The sequence below is a fragment of the Bos mutus genome, chromosome 11 (genome assembly GCF_027580195.1).
Source record: "Bos mutus isolate GX-2022 chromosome 11, NWIPB_WYAK_1.1, whole genome shotgun sequence".
In the NCBI taxonomy this organism is placed as follows: Eukaryota; Metazoa; Chordata; class Mammalia; order Artiodactyla; family Bovidae; genus Bos; species Bos mutus.
In genome coordinates, this window is record NC_091627.1 from 106,310,268 (window position 1) to 106,330,919 (window position 20,652).

The 20,652-nt window shown below is 40.9% G+C and overlaps 1 protein-coding gene across 2 annotated transcripts in view; it reads left to right on the top strand.

The window, feature by feature from the left end:
• Positions 1 to 7,035, top strand: part of ZC3H6 (zinc finger CCCH-type containing 6) — a 76,080-nt gene extending 69,045 nt beyond the window's left edge. For both annotated transcript variants that reach the window (XM_070380069.1, XM_070380068.1), the window contains one exon: positions 861 to 7,035. In XM_070380069.1, the coding sequence (XP_070236170.1) occupies positions 861 to 2,335 (1,475 nt within the window). In that variant the 3' untranslated portion in view covers positions 2,336 to 7,035. The remainder of the gene's footprint in view (positions 1 to 860) is intronic.
• The last annotated feature ends 13,617 nt before the right edge of the window (positions 7,036 to 20,652 follow it).

The window sequence follows — 20,652 nt, forward strand, 5'->3', positions numbered from 1 at the left end:
GGCTCAGATGGTAAGGCGTCTGCCTGCAATGCAGGAGACCCGGGTTTGATCCCTGGGTCGGGAAGATCCCCTGGAGAAGGAAATGGCAACCCACTCCAGTATTCTTGCCTGGAAAATTCCATGGATGGAGGAGCCTGGTAGGCTACAGTCCATGGGGTCTTAAAGAGACTGAGCGACTTCACTTTCACTTTCACTTTGAATTAAAGAGAGCCATTATCTGGAGAAGGCAATGGCACCCCACTCCAGTACTCTTGCCTGGAAAATCCCATGGACGGAGGAGCCTGGTAGGCTGCAGTCCATGGGGTCGATAAGAGTCGGATACGACTGAGCGTCTTCACTTACACTTTTCACTTTTCACTTTCCTGCATTGGAGAAGGAAATGGCAACCCACTCCAGTGTTCTTGCCTGGAGAATCCCAGGGACGGGGGAGCCTGGTGGGCTGCTGTCTATGGGGTTGCACAGAGTCGGACACGACTGAAGCGACTAAGCAGCAGCAGCAGCAGCAACACATTTTGGTATTTCTCTTTTAGAGTGTTTTCCCTGCTCCCTCACCCCTGTCTTCCCACACATTTCTGAGTTCCCTTTGGCCAGCTGGAATGAAAGGTCCAGAGTTTTCTCTGACTGGAAGGACATTTTACATGTTCTGATGCCACACTTCTTTCTTTATCGAGTGCAGTGACTGAATTGTTAGTTGTTATATCACATCTTATCTTGTTCCGGTGTTGAAACTGTCATTTCTATGATGCATTGTCTTGAAGTTAGACTACCCTTATTTCAGAAATAGTCTATGTGTTTTTTAATCTTAATTAAAGCCAAATATGAATGCTTCACTCTTTACAATAGTTTTTGTCTGCATTTAGATGAAACTGTTAACTGGTACTCCAGTAGTGAAGAGGAAGAAGGGAGCAGCGTCAAGTCAATACTGAGAACGTTACAGAAACAAACAGAGACTTTGAGGAGTCAGCAGCAGCCTTCCACAGAGCTTGGCACTCCTACTGACCCGAGACTTGCTAGGGAGAAGAATAAAGGAAACCAAGTCGTCGACCCTAGACTCAGGACTATCTCAAGGCAAGACATTAGAAAATCTTCTGAGTCTGCCCCACTGGATCTCAGACTTGCATGGGATCCCAGGAAATTAAGAGGGAATGGAAGCGGTCATGGCAGTTCTTCTGCTGGTGGAGCCAAGTTTGATTCACATCATGGCAACACTGGCCCTAACATCAGACACAAAAGAGGAGATGATGATGATGAAGATACAGAAAGAGAACTGAGAGAAAAGGCTTTCTTAATACCTCTGGATTCTTGCCCTGGTGTGATGCTGCAGGACCCAAGGTCACAACTGAGACAGTTTAGTCACATTAAAATGGATATTACCCTAACCAAACCCAACTTTGCCAAACACATCGTGTGGGCTCCAGAAGACTTACTACCAGTTCCCTTACCTAAACCTGATCCAGTCTCTTCAATCAATTTACCTCTGCCCCCTCTTATAGCTGACCAGAGGCTCAGTAGGTTGTGGAATACAAAAAGTGATCTTCGTCAAGACACCGTGCCCACTGATAGAAAACTAGCAGCCAAAGCCAAAATGAACACAGCAAACAGAGAAGGCTACCCAGACCAATTTGGAGACTCACATAGTTCAGGAAGTAAATTAGGAGATCCTAGGCTGCAAAAAAATTTTGATCCTAGACTTCACAGACTGCACAATACAGAGCCTCATCAAGCAGTTATGAAGGACCCCCATATGTCTAAGACTGCCCCTCCTTTAGGGACCAGGTCAAACCTGGGGTCATCACAGCCCTCAGGGGCAGTACCTAGCAGTTCTGGTCCTGGGGCTTTACCTCCATATGCCCCCAAACTCTCATCTTCAACTGGCCTTCCCCTGGGAACTCCGGGTTCAGTCCTTAGCGGTATTAGTTTGTATGACCCCAGGGAGCAAGGTTCATCCTCTACATCAGAGCTAGCAGCAGAAAATGTAGAGAACCAGAAAAAAAGCAGGAGTTTAAAATGTAGCGACAAAAATGAGCCTCCTCCTGGAGAATCAATCCTACCACAGAAAATGGCTCCAAATGTGGACGTCCCTGTTGACCGCCCAGCTGACCCACAGACGGATGTTCGCCGGAGTTCCGGTACCGTTCAAGTCCCAGCAGTGCACAGCCTTCCAATCCAGGCGTTAACAGGCTTAATCAGACCCCAGTACAGCGATCCCAGGCAGTCAAAACACCTGGGACAGGTGAGCCCCACCCCCGGTGATGATCCCAGCAAAGAAACAGATGACAAATCTCTGAAGGAGGTTTTTAAAACTTTTGACCCAACAGCTTCACCATTTTGTTAGCTGTTGTATAAACAAGCAGTTCTTTTCTCTCTCCTGACTGTTGGCAGTCCCCTGCTGTTTTGTAACTGTTTTACCTCTATAGTTTATTTATTTTTAAATTATAAACACTTTTCAGCTGCTAGTATCAGAACCACACGAAGTTATATCCTCCAAAGCCTGTGGTATTTTATATAGTATTTTTATAATTTTAAGAGACTGTAGTCATTGACATAGAAACCTATATATCATGTTAGTTTCAGTAAAAGTACTTTTATTGTAAATAAACCATCATGAACTCAACACTTTGCCTGAATATATGCCACTTGTCTTTCATAATCAGTGTTTAGATAAATGATCACCACTTTTATATGGTTGTTAGTTTCAAGCAATATAATGTACATTACTTTTCAGAAACAGTATTTTGACTAGGATCCTCTCAAATTTGTCAACACAGAACTGACTAATATGTAATGCTAACTGCTAGCTAAAATGTAAAGTGAAGTAAAGAAAACATTTTTTTAATCTAATATTAGCAGAGCAGTTCATGTTTAAGGGCATCACTTTTATTATTACTGGCAATATTATTTGTGTAAATGAAGCATTTGAATGTCATATCTTTTAAATGTATTTTATGGTATACTGTATCATAGAAGTTGGAGATATATAAATAGAATGTTTTGCTAAAGTAAAAAATTTCCAAATTCTCTAACATAACTTTTTAAATTTAATTTTTCATAATAATAGTTATGAGTTATTGCTGTTAATGTTATGATGTTTATGCATTTTGATGTCTTTGTCTTTAGCAGCATAATTTATATTACTTTTTCAAATTGTGTAGCTGCAATAATTGTATTCATCATGACTTTGGCAGTTTTAAACAAAATTTTAAAAGATCCAATGTGTCTGTAGTGATTTATTGCACTGATAATGTTTTAAGTGTGCAGGTTCTATATTTTTTCTTAAATAGTGAGAAAACACAGAGATGGTATAGTCAACTGTATATGGCTATCAATAAAGACTCTCTTTCGGATCTTACCTGGCTGGCATTCTATAACAGAGGAGACTGCTTGGTGTTTTAATGTATTTAATGTCCTCATAGTTTGGAAACCACCTCAGTGGATTCGAAATTGTACTTTTATGAAAAATAATTTGTATTCATTCTTGTATATTTATTGCAGTATATAAATAATGGCAACCCTACTTACTTTATACATATATTATTTATAACTAAAACTAAGAATTACACTTAAGTCTCAGGCTAAGTGTATATATTAATATCTTCAACTAGAGGTATCGGACAGTGTTTGCTAGTAACAACTCCAGTAAGTAATTTAAAAGGAGCATTTCATTGTAAAAGGTAATGGAAGTAGAGGAAATCAGCTCTTGAGAAGTGATTTTTAAAATATACAGCCAAATTTTTGTGTGGGAACCTAAGGCTCAGCACATGGCTTAATACTAATGTATATCTTTCCTATTCCCGTCTTCACTTTTTGCTTTTTTTGCTCTGATTCCACGCTGAAATGAGGTTGCAGTTAAGTGAACAAGAACAATGCCTGTCTACCTCAGAAGTTCATTGTGTTCTAAGTGGAAGGACAGTTGTTCAAAGGAATGTGAGTTCCTACTATTTTTACTTTGGTTACGTTGTTGCCTAAAATGATTCTGGATAACATTTTATAGTTAAAAAATGAAATTTACAGCTATTATAGAAAGTATTTTCTGACTTGCTGTCCTTTGGAAGCAAGTCGAAGGATAATTGATTAGTAAAAAAATCCTTTATGAATGTTCATATAAGCTACTTGCTGAATTAATTAGAAGAGAGAGAGGGAGGAAAGAACTTATGAGGGTTAGAGGTTTATGACAGGGAATTCATATGCTTTTTCTGAACTGATTTATAGGTGTTTTATCTCAGCGTCTAGTTTGTTATCTGTGAAATGGGTATGATTTTGACTTCACAGATCTGATGTAAGGAGTGAATGAATTATTATTTTAAAGTATTTGTAAATATAAAATTGATTTATGACTTTCATACACATAATCATTACATTCCCACTGGGTTTGCATTAAGTTGTACAGATTCAAAAATAATATAATGCGGTTTGTGTGGTTCATCAATTCTGTGAAGTTTCAGATGATAGTAAGACACAGTAGAATTGCCTGAGAAGTTGTTTCAGGGAGTATTAACCCATCAAGTTAGCAATTTCCTTGAACATTTTGTGTATCAGTAAGTCACAGGACTTTTTCTACTTTAGAACTCTATGGGCTTGCAGTGTCTATTCAGGGTCTGACATCCATGTTCACTTTAGACAGGTTGGATGTGACAGAAGGTGAAAATCCTGTGATGGTCTGTGTTGTGTTTTCCTCACTTACGTGTTATGACTTCGTGTTCTGTGACTCACGTGTTTGCTTCAATCGTAGCATGTGTGGTGCGGGTGAAGTGGCCACCTCAGTCAGTGGGGGCTGTTGGCTTTTAGAAACAATGAGGGTATTTACTCCCACCTCTTAATATGTATTTCTGCACGCATGCGACATTGAGATCTTTCTTAGTGATCACTTGTTGGAAAAAGGTGCATTTTTCTTTGGTTAATGGCATCTTGAAGTTTGGAAATTCCCAGTGACCTGGAGGTTAGGGCTTGTCAATGTATTTCCATTTGCACAGCACAGAGTCTTGTGATAGAGACGCTCTCCCTGAGTTCACTCTTCTGGGCTGAGGACTGCACCTCGCAGAGGCTGTCTGTGTGAAAGGCTGTACCGTGGAGGGCTGATCTGCAGTCAAGCAGTCTGCTGATAGTGCCCCTGCCTCCTTCAGTATTGGGCCTTCTGGGAATTTCTAGGATGAAGAGTTATAATCATCTCTTCAGAAATGGTTTGGGAGCACTTGATAATATTATGTTCAAAGTTTAGTAATCATTAGTAAATTTGCTTAGTTTAAATAAGGCTTAGTTTAGGAAGTGTAAGCCTTGACAAAATGGAACCGAAGAGTGTCTGAGTGTTTGAAGTTGTTTTCCTCACTAATGTCTTATGACTTCGTGTTTATGTAATGCCTTCTCCCCCAAGTAACTTCATGTGATTTGCAGAACCAGCGTCAGTAGTTACCAATTGCTGTACTGCTGGGGTTATGTTTCTGAGTATGTTATTTATCAGCAGGACCTACCAGTTGTAACAAAACCCAAATTTAACCTGGCTTTCTTGAAAAGGATACAGACCTAAGAAAGGACTTTAAGTTAATGACAACATAACATTTAGAATTTCTGATTTTAAAATAAGAAATGAAAAGTATGTCTTAAAATTTATGCTTTTGGAGGCTGAACCCATATGCGTCTGCTTGTTCTTCTGTTTCCGCACGGCAACAAGCCTAGTTCTGTGCACGCAGTAGGTGTTTTGTTAAGTGCTTCTTGATTGCTTCCCAACGTCCATCTGAGTTTAGATTTTGCAGGTGCCTCCATCTGTCAGAATAGATGTGGTAGAGCCACTCCAGGATTGTATTAGAAAGAGTGTGGTCATTAATTATGCCTCTTTGATTAGACATTGGGCACCAGCCTTCTCTTTTCTTGTCTCTTCTCCCCACCACCCACCCAAACAATGTGAGCGTAGGGTTAAGGCAGCTTTTATTTAAGAGTTAACATGTTTCTACAATAATTCATGATTCTAAGAGTCCTCCAAGCTTTACAAGATGATTTTACTACTTCATTGTGGAAGTTTGACTAGATCAATAATTTATTCCCATAGATCTATGAAGGATTCTTTCTGTACTTTGAAAGAACTGCATACGAAAGTCTCATGTTTTCATTTTAAACTTTGTTTCTCTAATTTTCCCCTTCCGATTCTCCTCAAAATTCAACCAGAATTATGAAGATATTTCTAACCTAGTGAATTTCCAATAGCATTTTATTCTAACACCATGAATAAATTTGAGTCTTGTGTTTTGTCCTTAAACATGCTTCATTACCCTTTGGAATACAACAGTCAGTTGTTACAGTTGGGAAAATCACTGTGGGCATAAAGAAAATCTGTTTGTCCCAATGACTGTGAGTTCTTGGAATAATATATTATAGCTTGGTTTATCATTGAATCTCTTGTTTTTTAAACTTAGAATTTATGAGAAAAAGGTTATTATAGAGCTAGTTATAGCATTTTAGAAAAAAAATCAACCTTGTAAATTATCAAGCTCCTTGTTCCTTGGCTTAGTGAAAGTGAAAGTGAAGTCGCTCAGTCGTGTCCGACTCTTTGCGACCCCATGGACTGTAGCCTACCAGGCTCCTCCGTCCATGGGATTTTCCAGGCAAGAATACTGGAGTGGGTTGCCATTTCCTTTTCCAGGGGATCTTCCCTACCCAGGGATTGAAACCAGGTCTCCTGCATTGTAGGCAGACGCTTTACTGTCTGAGCCACCAGGGTAGTCAGGACTCTATTAATTTTAACACCTCTGTGAGGGTGTTAAGGTTGAGAGGAGTGATGAAATTTGCATTAGGTAGTATTATTTTGTCAGGAGTCTGATATATAGATTATTGTAAAGGAATTAAATACATAGAGGCCCAGTTTTTAAAAAATTAATTACGTTTCCAAACTTCCATTACAAGCAAGGTCTTGGGGATTTGTCATTAATGATAGACTCTACATTTTATATGCTTTTTAAATAGAGAACACATGTATACCTGTGGTGGATTCATTTTGATATATGGCAAAACCAATACAATATTGTAAAGTTAAAAATAAAATAAAAATAAATAGAGAAGGTGGCAAATAATTAATTATTACCGATAAGAGGTTTTAGTCCACCTCTATTTTATAGGAATTTGCCCTCCAAATATTTGAGAGAGAAGTCAAATAAGATAGGAGAAAATCTTTTCCTGAGGTAGAATATTTCCTTTAAAAGTGACAATCGAGAAATAGTCATTTCTATACTTACTTGCCAAAGTTTAAAAAATTTTTTATGTTTCTTATCTTAAACCCACTGCTCCCCCACCAAGGATTCAGAAAGGGCTCAGTGTCGATCCAGGGTCCCAGTGCCCAGGTCATTTCACTTTTGTCACTTCTAGGCTGCTGTGCTTGCCCATGGTGAGGGCACTGATGCACTTGTGTCCTAGGGTGGAGTGTGTGTTTGGTAAGGGGTGGTGCCATGTCCAGATTTCTGGTCACCCTTTTTCTATGAGATTTATAAGCACCATCTGTAAGCTGAAATCCAGATTAGACCTATTCAGTATGAAGTAGTGTTTTTTAATTAAAAAAAAACTTCCTACAGTTATTATTTCAATTCCCCATGTATCTCAAATGTTGGGGAAATGCTTTCTTGACTGTTTGACTTTGGAGGATTTCAGTAGCTATTAATTTAGTAGATTAACTAAATCATTAATCTATTGTCTGTTCAAAAGATACCAGCAAAGGGTATACTTTGCTGAACTGATAAATTATTCTACACCAGGACTAACAAATTCCTTGGTAACATCAGGAATATCTTTTTTCCCCCTTCTCATTTACTAGTAACTTTTCCAAGTTGCATTCTGTTGTTGCAAGTTTCTGTAGTTTTCTTCTGTGACATCTTTCTATTGTCTGACTTTAAATAAAAATATTTCTAATAATATCTGTCTCACAGTGCATTGCTTTGCTTTAATATTAATAAATATTCAGTAGTTAAAGCTGGACTGTCAGGGATCCATGTCCTCATGAGAGTTTGTAGATGGAAAGCCTCCAGGCCTTCCTGAAAGAACATAGCAGTAAGCCATCCTTCAGTTTATTCTTAGTGCACAGAGATTGTACTTTACTTAATCACACAGATAAACAGCATTTAAGGTCCTTTTCTATGTAAGGAAGTGTATCTTACATTAGCTTATTAATTTTCTGTTAAAAAGATCTGAATCTGAGAGATTGCTAGCAAGTGTAATGCTCAGAGTAGAAAAAGAACTCTTTAGGGTCAAAATAGTTGTGAAAAGAAGAGAAGCGAAAAGCGAAGGAGAAAAGGAAAGATATACCCATTTGAATGCAGAGTTCCAAAGAATAACACGGGGAGATAAGAAAGCCTTCCTCAGTGATCAGCGCAAAGAAATAGAGGAAAGCAATAGAATGGGAAAGACTAGCGATCTCTTCAAGAAAATTAGAGATACCAAGGAAACATTTAATGCAAATATGGGCACAATAAAAGACAGAAACGGCATGGACCTAACAGAAGCAGAAGGTATTAAGAAGAGGTGGCAAGAATACACAGAAGAACTGTACAAAAAAGATCTTCACGGCCCAGATAATCACAATGGTGTGATCACTCACCTAGAGCCAGACATCCTGGAATGAGAAGTCAAGTGGGCCTTAGGAAGCATCACTATGAACAAAGCTAGTGGGGGTGATGGAATTCCAGTTGAGCTATTTCAAATCCTAAAAGATGATGTTGTGAAAGTGCTGCACTCAATATGCCAGCAAATTTGGAAAACTCAGCAGTGGCCACAGGACTGGAAAAGGTCACTTTTCATTCCAATCCCAAAGAAAGGCAATTCCAAAGAATGCTCAAACTACCGCACAATTGCACTCATCTCACACACTAGTAAAGTAATTCTCAAAATTCTCCAAGCCAGGCTTCAGCAATACGTGAACTGTGAACTTCCTGATGTTCAAGCTGGTTTTAGAAAAGGCAGAGGAACCAGAGATCAAATTGAAGCCTGAAGGACAAACTGGAATCAAGATTCCTGGGAGAAATATCAATAACTTCAGATACACAGATGACACCATCCTTATCGCCGAAAGTGAGGAGGAACTAAAGAGCCTCTTGATGAAAGAGGACAGTGAAAAATGTGGCTTAAAATTCAACATTCAAAAAACGAAGGTCATGGCATCTGGTCCCATCACTTCATGACAAATAGATGGGGAAACAATGGAAATAGTGACAGACTTTATTTTCTTGGGCTCTAAAATTACTGCAGATGATGACTGTAGCCATGAAATTAAAAGATGCTTGCTCTTTGGAAAGCTATGACAAACCTAGACAGTATATTGAAAAGCAGAGACATTACTGACAAAGGTCTGTCTAGTCAAAGTTCTGTTTTTTCCAGTAGTCATGTGTGAATGTGAGAGCTGGACCATAAAGAAAGCTGCATGCCAAAGAACTGATGCTTTTGAACTGTGGTGTTAAGACTCTTGAGAGTCCCTTGGACAGCAAGGAGATGAAACCAATCAATCCTAAAGGAAAGTAGTCCTGAATATTCATTGGAAGGACTGATACTGAAGCTGAAACTCCAATACTTTGGCCACGTGATGCGAAGAACTGACTCACTGGAAAAGACCCTGATGCTGGGCAAGATTGAAGGCAGGAGAAGGGGATAACAGAGGATGAGATGGTTGAATGGCATCACTGACTTGATGGATATGAATTTGAGCAAACTCCGAGAATTGATGATGGACAGGGAAGCCTGGGTGCTGCAGTCCACGGGGTCCCAAAGAGACACGACTGAGTGACTGAACTGAACTGAACTGAACTGGTGGTCCATTGGTTAAGAATCCATCTTCCAATGCAGGGAACGTGGGTTTGATCCCTGGTTGGGTAATTAAGATCCCACATGGTGTGGGGCAGCTAAGCCCATGCACTACAACTGCTGAGCCCATACACTCTGGGGGTCATGCAGTACAACTAGATAAAAGCCCATCAGGATCAACAGAAGATCCTGCATGCTACAGCTGACACCAAGACAGCCAAATAAATAAATTATATATACATATTTAAGGTGATTTTTAAACCGAAATCTGATGTCTGAGTGGGCCGGAAAGAGATACATTCTTTTTTTTTTTTTTTATACTAGCTTTATTTTCAGAAGTCAAATTCTAGAAACAAGTCAAATACCCATAAAGAGAATGGATAAACTAACCGTGGCATATTGAAAAATGTCATATTTTTGTCAGTCAAAATACAAAAAGCACTATATATCACTGATGAATCTCAAAGTAATTATGATATATAAAGGAAAGAAAAATATGGTAAATAGCATATGATTCCAATAATATCAATTCAAGAAAATGCAAGTTATATATTTTAAGGAAAGTAAATCAATTGTTACTTGGAAAGGTGGGAAAGGCAAGGAGACTATAGAACAAATGAGGTAAATACACCATGACAGATATGGTCACTATCAGGACTATGTGATAGTCTCAGAGGTTCACACCTGTGTCAAAACTTGTCAAGTTGTACTTTAAATACACTCGGTTTAGCAAATGTAAATTATACATTGTGTGTGTGTGTGTGTTTGTAGCTCAGTCGTATCTGATCCTTTGTGACCCAGACCGTAGCCTGCGGGGTTCCTCTGTCCATGGAATTTTCCAGGCAAGAATACTCTAGTGGGTTGCCATTTCCTCTTCCAGGGGATCTTCCCAACCCAGGGATTGAACCCTGGCCTCCTGTATCTCCTGCACTGCATGCAGATTCTTTACCACTGAGCCATCAGGAAAGCCAGAGATATTATACCTTAGTAAAGCTTTAAAAAATAGCTCAACTTAAAGATCTCTATGCCCCAGTCTTTTTGACAGAGAGGTATGGCAACCATACACTCCATCTCTCTTTATGCCCTGGGGGGCGGGGGTGGTTGTCAAACTTGCATCAGTGCCAACAAATATGGTGAGTAATAGAGAACATTTCCACTGAGAGTCAACGGGAATGCTGTCTGGGTCACAAGAGCCACAGCCAGGGACTGCTGCTGCTGCTGCTGCTAAGTCGCTTCAGTCGTGCCCGACTCTGTGCGACCCCATAGATGGAAGCCCACCAGGCTCCCCTGTCCCTGTCCAGACAAGAACACTGGAGTGGGCTGCCATTTCCTGCTCCAATGCATGAAAAGTGAAAGTGAAGTCTCTCAGTCGTGTCCGACTCTTAGCGACCCCATGGACTGCAGCCTACCAGGCTCCTCCACCCATGGGATTTTCCAGGCAAGAAGACTGGAGTGGGTTGCCATTGCCTTCTCCCGGAAAGAGATACATTCTAAGGAATGGTAACAGTTTGTGCAAAGACCCTGAGGCAGGACTTCTGTATCTGAGGAAGTGAAGTGAGGGTAGTGTGGTTGGATCAGAATAAGAGAGAACAGGGTGTGAAAGGCTGAAGGTGGAGAAGGAGGCCAGAATGAGGTCAAACATGGCTTCTCACAGATTTTGTTGAGAATTGGGAGGAATTGGTGAAAGAAAAGGAAGCATACAGGAGGGGCTTGTTGCTTCGAGTACAGTTGTTAATGTGTGTCTGGGTTAGAGAAATGCCTCCTACATTTAGTGGGTGCCCAGTTGGCACTTGGCAAAGGCAGCCATCATCAAAAAAGAAACTGGTAGCTACAGTGGCCACCTAGTCTTGTAAATAAAGTTTTTTGGGACAAGGGCCAGCATCGGAGTGATGCAAGCAGTCAGGGCTATGCAAGGGTGGAATCTGATCCTGTCTTTATTAAAAATGTTGATGTCTGTTTCCTTAAACATTTATGAGTTCATTTTGATTCTTAACACTACTGTATTAAAATGTTTAAGTGAAGTGAAGTGGAAGTCGCTCAGTCATGTCCGACTCTTTGTGACCCCAGGGACTATACAGTCCATGGAATTCTCCAGGCCAGAATACTGGAGTGGGTAGCCTTTCCCTTCTCTAGGGGATCTTCCAACCCAGGGATCGAGCCCAGGTCTCCTGCGTTGCATGTGGATTCTTTACCAGCTGAGACACCAGGGAAGCCCATTAAAATGTTGTGTATCTTCAAAAAAACATGCCTAATAGAAAAGGATACAGTTAATCTGATTTCTTTAAAATAAATATGTTTGTTAGATGGATTGGAGCAGGGATTTATGAAGAGGAAAGGGTGAGAGCAAAAACATGGAAGTATGAAATAGAAATATCTATTCAGATGTCTACAAGTGACTTTTTCTTACTGGTCTCATAAGGCTAGAGCACATATGGAAATTAAGTGGAATGGTGTGTCTGTCTGTCTGGGAGGCATGGAGAGTAGATAACATAGATATTTCATGGCGAGTCTGGGAAGTCCTGCAAAGGATTTTGGGCTGTATCTCATATGCAGTTAAGGTCACTGAAGGATTTGAAGCCAAAAGGAGGCATGAATAAAGTTGCCAATCAGAGTGGTTAAAATGGCAGCAGTGTGGAAGAGATAAGCAGTGCAGGTGGAATGAAGCAAAAGGGCATCAAAGGTCATAGACAGCAAAGATGAAAACTGCAGAAAGGAGGCCAGTGGAGAACAGAGTGTCAAGAAGGGAGTAATCATTAGGGTTGCATGGGTCAAGAACTCTTAAGAGACTGAATTCTGAGATCACATTTCATCTGACAAGTTGGAAAAAGATGAAAAACTAAGCCAGATTTTTGAAGACTTTATGGATGGTAATAAAAACTGCAAAGATAGATTAAGTCTACTTATAGAAACGTAGTTGTAACTGGAAGGAGAAAGTCCAGTGAATGTTACCCAAGAAAAGAGAATTGAACATAAACCAAAGGGAAGGTAGTCCAAAAAGAGAGAGTAAGTACTTCTGCTGGCCAAGACTGAGCAAAATATACAAAACATTGGTCTTCAGATATTGGACATCAGGCAGCATAAGACAATGATTCTTCTTCTTTTTAATTGGAGGATAATAACTTTATGGGCTCAGACGGTAAAGAATCCGCCTGCAATGCAGGAGACCTGGGTTCGATTCTTGGGTTTTAGAAAGATCCCCTGGAGAAGAGAATGGCAACCCACTCCAGTATTCTTGCCTGGGGAATCCCCATGGACAGAGGAGCCTGGCAGGCTATATATAGTCCATGGGGTCACAAAGAGTCGGACATGAGTGAGCAACTAAGCATAGCACAATCACTTTACAATATTGTGTTAATTTCTGCTGAACAACAACATGAATCAGCCATAAATATACATATATCCCCTCCCTCTTGAGCCTCTGACCCACCCCCAACCCCATCCCATCCCTCTAGGTTGTCACAGAACACCAGGCTGAGCTACCTGTGTTATACAGCAGCTTCCCACTAGCTATCTATTTTACACAACAAAGGTCCGTCTTGTCAAGGCTTTGGTTTTTCCTGTGGTCACGTGTGGATGTAAGAGTTGGACTGTGAAGAAAGCTGAGTGCTGAAGAATTGATGCTTTTGAACTGTGGTGCTGGAGAAGACTCTTGAGAGTCCCTTGGACTGCAAGGAGATCCAACCAGTCCGTTTGAAGGGAGATCGGTCCTGGGAGTTCATTGGAAGGACTGATGCTAAAGCTGAAACTCCAATACTTTGGCCACCTCATGCAAAGAGTTGACTCATTGGAAAAGACCCTGATGCTGGGAGGGATTGGGGGCAGGAGGAGAAGGAGACGACAGAGGATGAGATGGCTGGATGGCATCTCCGACTCGATGGACGTGAGTTTGAGTGAACTCCGGGAGTTGGTGATGGACAGGGAGGCCTGGCGTGCTGGGATTCATGGGGTCGCAAAGAGTCGGACACGACTGAGCAACTGAACTGAACTGAACTGAACTGAAGTGTATATATGTCAATGCTACTCTCTCAATTTGTCCCACTCTAGGGCAACAATTCTTAACAGAAAAAAAAAGATGAGCCCTTGACTAAGCCAGCTTAATTCCTGGAAAGTTTCCAAGCTGTGGTAAGCTGAGGGGGAATCCAGGGAGAAGCCAGCAGTCTCAGTATGAGAAGACCTAGTTGGGAGTCCAGGGAACACAAGGGAGCTCTAGTCTGTAGGGTGGAGAATGAGAAGATGAGAGATACACAGAGAGAAAGCTCAGAAAGCCACACGTCTTCAGCTATGTACTCATCAACACATGTGTATGGGAAAACTTTCCTGGGGTCACGAAAAGGATTAGAGGAGACATTCCCCAGAGCTTACAACAGAGGTTTCTTGCCATCATCCAGAATGGATAAATCATGTAAGCAAAGTGATATTGGAAAAGGCATTCAGAAAAACACTGCTTCAGTAGTGAGGCAAATAAGTTCTAGAAGAAACACAGCATTGATCCTATCCAAAAAAAAAAAAAAAAAAAAGGCTTAAAATTAAGACTTGAAAGGACCAGACTGTTTATAGATAAATTAACTGCATCCCAGACTTCAAGAATACTTACAGGGATATTAAACCCCCCAGCACATATTCAAGTTAAAGGTCACAATGACTGGCATCCAATCACAATTACTGGACATGCAAAGAAACAGGAAGTGCCCAGGAAGAGTCTGGAAGTTTCCTTAAATGAGACAAAGCGGAAAGACCTGGGAAACCAAAGGATTTTGCAGAATAGAGTACCAGAGAGGAGAAAGCTGCACAAAACTTTGGGGGATCTGCAGCGGTTTCAGGGAGTACTGATGAGTGTATATCTGTGAGGAAACTACCAGGAGCTGAAAAGATTGGAGATAATTGTGCCTCGGGCTACTACAGGGCCAAGAAAAGCACCTGTTCTCACCAGACAGAATGGAAAACCGCGTGATTCACTAAGTGTTGGACAGAGCACACAGCAGAGCTTGCCTCAGAAGGAGCTACTTCACCTTAGACTGAACCCTGCTCTCATCCCGCTTAACAGATCTTAAAAGCAAGACAGAAAACAGGAAACTGTTTCCAAGTAACTGTCTCCCAGAACCAATTCAAGAATATTTACAGGAACACAGAAATAGCCAGCAACCCAACAAGACAAGGGTCTGGCACACAGTAAAAAGTCACCAGGCATGCAAAGAGTCAGGAAATATTGCTCACAGTCAGGAGGCAAATGAATCTATTGAAAGCAATCGAGAACTGACACAGATATAAGAATTTGTAGAGACAAAGATATTTTAAAAAATTATCAAAATTGTATCCCACAAGTTCATAAGTAAAGGCTTAGGAAATATTTTAAAAACCAAAGTAAATTTTAGAGCAAATAATATTGCCAGGAATGAAGAGATTGCTTTATTAATGATGACAGATTTAATTCATCAAAGTGATATAAATGTTTACACACCTTTAAAAATAAATGAAGCAACTCTGATAGAACTGTAACATAGAAAATTCACAAATACAGTTGCAAATTTCAATATCCTATTTTAAAAATTGATAGAATAAGTAGAAGGAAAATCTAAGGACATCAAAGACTTGAGCAACAGTGTCAGTCAACTTGACCTAACTGGTTTTTATAGAACACTCCAACTAACAATAGCATAATGTACTTCCTTTTCTAGTGTACATAGAACATTTGTCATGATAGGCTGTAATCCAGACCACAACACAAGGCTCAATAAATTTAAAAGGATTATGAACTACAAAGTATGCTTCTTGACTGCAAAGGAATTAAATCAGAAATCAAAACAGAATATCTTTGGAAATTCCACCCCCACACACAAAATATTTTGAAACTAAGTAAGTACAGTTCCAAATAACCCATGAGTCAGCAAATAATTGTAAAAAAAATTAGATTGTATAATGAGAAAGGAAAAAATAAAAATTGGTGGGAAGAAGCAAAAACAGAGCTTAGAAATCTACAGCAGTAAAAGCCTATATTAGAAAAGAATGCCACAAAATAATGACCTTACCATTGACATTCATAAACTTGAAAAAGAAGAGAAAATTGAAACAGAAGAAATATCAAAAAGAAGGAATTCATGAAATAGAGAAAAAATCTTAGACAAAGCTAAATAAAAAGATAAAATTGATAAATCTCTATATAGACTTATCAGGGAAAGAAGAGTGAAGACAAATGAACAGTATCAGGAAAGAGAGAAGTGACCTACATAAACTTCTGCAGTTTCCGTAAAAGTTAAACGTTCACTTACGCTACTATTCAACCATTCCACTATTTAAAATTTTCCTGAAGGAATGAAAGCATAGAAGGTTTATCTGTTACAGCTCCAAACTGTAAGCAATACAAATGTCCATCAACAGGTGAGTGGATAAAAAGATTGTCCTACGTCCATATAATGAAATACTACTGCTGCTGCTAAGTCGCTTCAGTCGTGTCCGACTCTGTGCGACCCCAGAGACGGCAGCCCACCAGGCTCCCCCGTCCCTGGGATTCTCCAGGCAAGAAAACTGGAGTGGGTTGCCATTTCCTTCTCCAACGCATGAAAGTGAAAAGTGAAAGTGAAGTCGCTCAGTCGTGTCCAACCCTCAGCGACCCCATGGACTGCAGCCCACCAGGCTCCTCTGTCCATGGGATTTTCTAGGCAAAAGTACTGGAGTCGGGTGCCATTGCCTTCTCCATGAAATACTACTAGGCAATGAAAAAGAATGAATCATGATATACATAGTATTATGGATATCAAAATAGTTACACTGAATGAAAGAATCCTGAGGGGGGAAAAGAACACCTATTGTATGAATCTATTTTTACACAAGTCCTATATACTGCAAACTAATCTTTTTAATTGAAGTATAATTGATTTACAATATTGTATTAGTTTCAGATGTACAATGTAGTGATTCGATTTCTTTCTACATTACAAAATGATTACCACAGTAAGGCTAGTGTCCACCTGTCACCATACAAAGTTATCACAATATTACTGACTATATCCCTTATCATGCACATTAAATCTCTGTGGTTTATTTATTTTACAATTGAAATTTATACTCTTGATCCCCTCACCTGGTTTACTTATCTCCTCACCCCTTCCCTCCGGTTCTCACCCATCTGTTCTCCGTAGCTATGAGAGTCTGTTCTCATTTTGTTTGGTTTATTTGTCTTGTTTTGTTTTTTTTAGACCCCATGTATAAATGAAATTGTATGTGTTTGTCTTTATCTGACTTATATCCCTTAGCATAATACCCTCTGTGTTGCAAATGGTAAGATTTCATTCTTTATTATGACTGAGTAATACTCCATTGTGTATGTATATTTATCCATTCTTCTGTTAATAGACACTTAGGTTGCTTCCATATCTTGCCTATTGTAAGTAGTACTGCAGTGAACATAGGGCTGCATATAGCTTTTCAAATTAGTGTTTTCATTTTCTTTGGAAAAATACCCAGAAGTGTAATTGCTGGACATTTGCTAGTTCTATTTTTAATGTTTTAAAGAACCTCTATATTGTTTTCCATAGTGGCTGTACCAGCTTTCCTTCCCACCGACAGTGCATGAATGTTCCCTTTTCACCACATCCTCACCAACACTTATTTGGTTTTTTTTTTTTTTTGATAATAGCCATTTGACAGGTGTGAGGTGATACATATCCTTGTGGTTTTGAGTTGAATTTGCCTGACAATTAGTGATATTGAGCATCTTTTCATGTGCTTGTTGGCCATCTATATGTCTTTGGAAAAATGTCTGTTCAGGTCCTCTGTCCATTTTAATTTTTTTTTATACTAAGTTGTTTAAGTTCTTTGTAGATTTTGGATATTAGCTCTTTATCAGATATATTGTTGTTAGTGTATGAAAATGCAACATATTTGTGTTATATTAATTTTGTATTCTGCAAATTACTGAATTCATGTGTCAGTTCTGATAGTTTTTTGGTGGTGTCTTTGGGATTTTCCGGGACTTCTCTGGTGGCTCAGATGGTAAAGAGTCTGCCTGCACTGCAGGAAACACAGGTTCAATCCCTGGGTCGGGAATGTCCCCTAGAGAAGGGAATGGTTACCCACTCCAGTATTCTTGCCTGGAGAATTTCATGGACAGAGGAGCCTGGCGGGCTACAGTCCATGGAGTCGTGGGGTCAGCCACAACTGAAGTGATTTAGCACAGCGCAGCACAATCAAACTCATCTTTAAGTGACAAGGCAGATCCATCGTTGTAGGACACTGGAGGAAGAAACCGAGGGGTAGGAGAGAATAAGGACATTTCTGGGGTTATGGATATATTCATTAGAGCGTCCCTGGTGGTTCAGCGGTAAAGAATCCGCCTGCCAATGCAGGAGCCATGCGTTCGATCCCTGGGTTGGGAAGATCCCCTGGAGAAGGAAATGGCACCCCACTCCAGTATTCTTGCCTGGAGAATCCCATGGACAGAGGAGCCTGGTGGGCTATAGACTATGGCGTTGCAAAAGAGTCAGACGTGACTGAGCAAACAACAAATACATTCATTATCCCAACTGTGGTGATGGTTGAATGGGTGTATATAAGGCAAAACTCAACATATTGTATTTTTTTTAATGGAAAGAAATCCCTTTATAAACTGTAAATCTGAGCCATGATCCCACTGGATTATGGGAAATTCAGCCTCATCTAGTGTCAGCCCTCCTCCCTGTGGGCGGCACAAGAATCTAAGAGGCTGGCACGGTGTCCCCCAAACAAGCGGGACCTCAGCCCCCAGGGCACCCCTGCTTCCACGCCCACAGTCCCTGTCTGTGGCCCCCTCCTCCAGACTCAGTTCTCCACTCTTGGCCCATGCAGTTCAACCCCCGAGGTGAAGGTCACTGCTCGCCTCACTCTCCTTTTCCTCATTCCTTTACCAAATAGGTTTTGTGAAAGATACTGAGAATTGGAAAATACCCACTGACTGTCCAAAACCTTAACACCCAGCTCTTCCTCTCTGTCCCAAATGCTAAACCCAGATTCACCAAATGACAGCTCAGGGCCTTCAGATTCGCAGATTCTTGCCCTCTGTCCTAAACGAACACATCTTCAGTTTTCCCACACCTTGAGTATCTGAACACTGCCAAGTTACTCAAGCTGGGTGTGCTCTGACTGCCTGCCAAGCTCATCCATACATCTTTTAGTTCCTGGCTCCCTAAAGAACGTACTGGGGCTGTTCTCACATTGAAGTATCTTAATAAAGGCTTCAGATAATGGGGCCTGGATGTTTTTTCCTGCATCCTTTCACAATCTACATTTGAGGTTCCTTTTGAAGCCAGAAAGCTAAATATCCTTCCAGGAGGACAGCAGTCTCACCAAGGACCCAGAGCTGTCCCCTTAACTGAGAATGCTGTCTGGACGGCTCTGCTCAAGGCCTGGCCCTGGCCACCCTGCACCCACGCAATCCCCCACTCACCCTATGTCCCTACAGGCTGCTTTGGCCTAAGAGGCACTTCCCAGGGGCTCCCAGAGTCCTGGGCCCAGTGCACACAAGCTGGAGAATATCACTCGGCTTTTACAGTGCTTTTTAAAGCAGGGCTATGAGTGTCGAGGGCCTTTGGTGCTGGTCTTTCGCAGGCCCAGCTCATCACAGACCAGGTTTGAGGTTTCTTGAAGTCTGTGCCTTAGCAGTTTTCTTCTCCACTGCATGCAAAAGGCAGCAACTTCCGGTTCCTCTGGGTCTGGGGAAGTTTGTCTGAAACCCTGGAGGAGAGAAAGATGATTAAGTGCTAGGAGACGTTGTACTCTTCCCTGGTGTCAGCCGATCGGAGTGCCTAGGCCATTCTTCTGAGTGATGTTGGGGCTGGTTTTCTGATGGCACCCCACTCCAGTACTCTTGCCTGGAAAATCCCATGGACAGAGGAGCCTGGTGGGCTGCAGTCCATGGGGTCGCTGCAAGCCAGCCACGACTGAGCGACTTCATTTTCACTTTCACTTTTCACTTTTATGCATTGGAGAAGGAAATGGCAACCCGCTCCAGTGTTCTTGCCTGGAGAATCCCAGGGATGGGGGAGCCTGGTGGGCTGCCATCTTTGGGGTCGCACAGAGTCGGACACGACTGAAGCGACTTAGCAGCAGACCTAATTTAATGGAGAGCAAGGAATCACGACTGGAGAGGTCCTCTGAATTGCAGCCCACTCATTCTTAAAGGAGAAGCACAACAGAGCAAAGGATCTTGTCTATCAGAATGTTGTGGGACAGTAGTCAATTAAAAAACATTCTCTCTATGACCGAAATTCTGTCTCATTCCGGATCTTGTTTTATTCATTTTGCTTTATGCAAACAATCCGTGGGTCTTTGGCCAGCAGCCTAAGCAGAGTCAGGACGCAGGTGTACACTGCAAGCATTCAGCCTCACTCTCAGGTTCTCCTGCACTCGGATGGTCTGGGCACTGGAACTTGGGGTCTGGCCCTGCCCTGGGTGATGCCGCTGGATCAGTGGGAGTCTGTGGCTGTGGCCGTGCCGGCATGCTGGCAGGACAGACATGGATCCATAGGACCAGTCCTGAGCTTTTCTGCCAGCCTTCTTTATAGTCGAGAAATTCTGGAACTTGTAGTTCAAACACATTTTTCAAATGCTTTTCACTGTCTATTTTATGTACTCTTTAATTTTAATTGGTACAAAAAGAGAGACAAAGCGATAAAAAAAATGAGACTCAGATATAAGCCACATGTTGAAACCATCAGATAGGAAATTAAAAATGACTATGATTAATGTATTAATGACTTTATTGGAACAAGTTGGAAGTCCTTTTCACATGATTGATATATTAATGACTTAGAAAAAGTAGACAAAATGCATAAACAGATGGAGAATTTTAGCAGAGACACAAAACTACTAGAAATAATTGAATGGAAATGCTAAAATGAAAAAAATAGATGG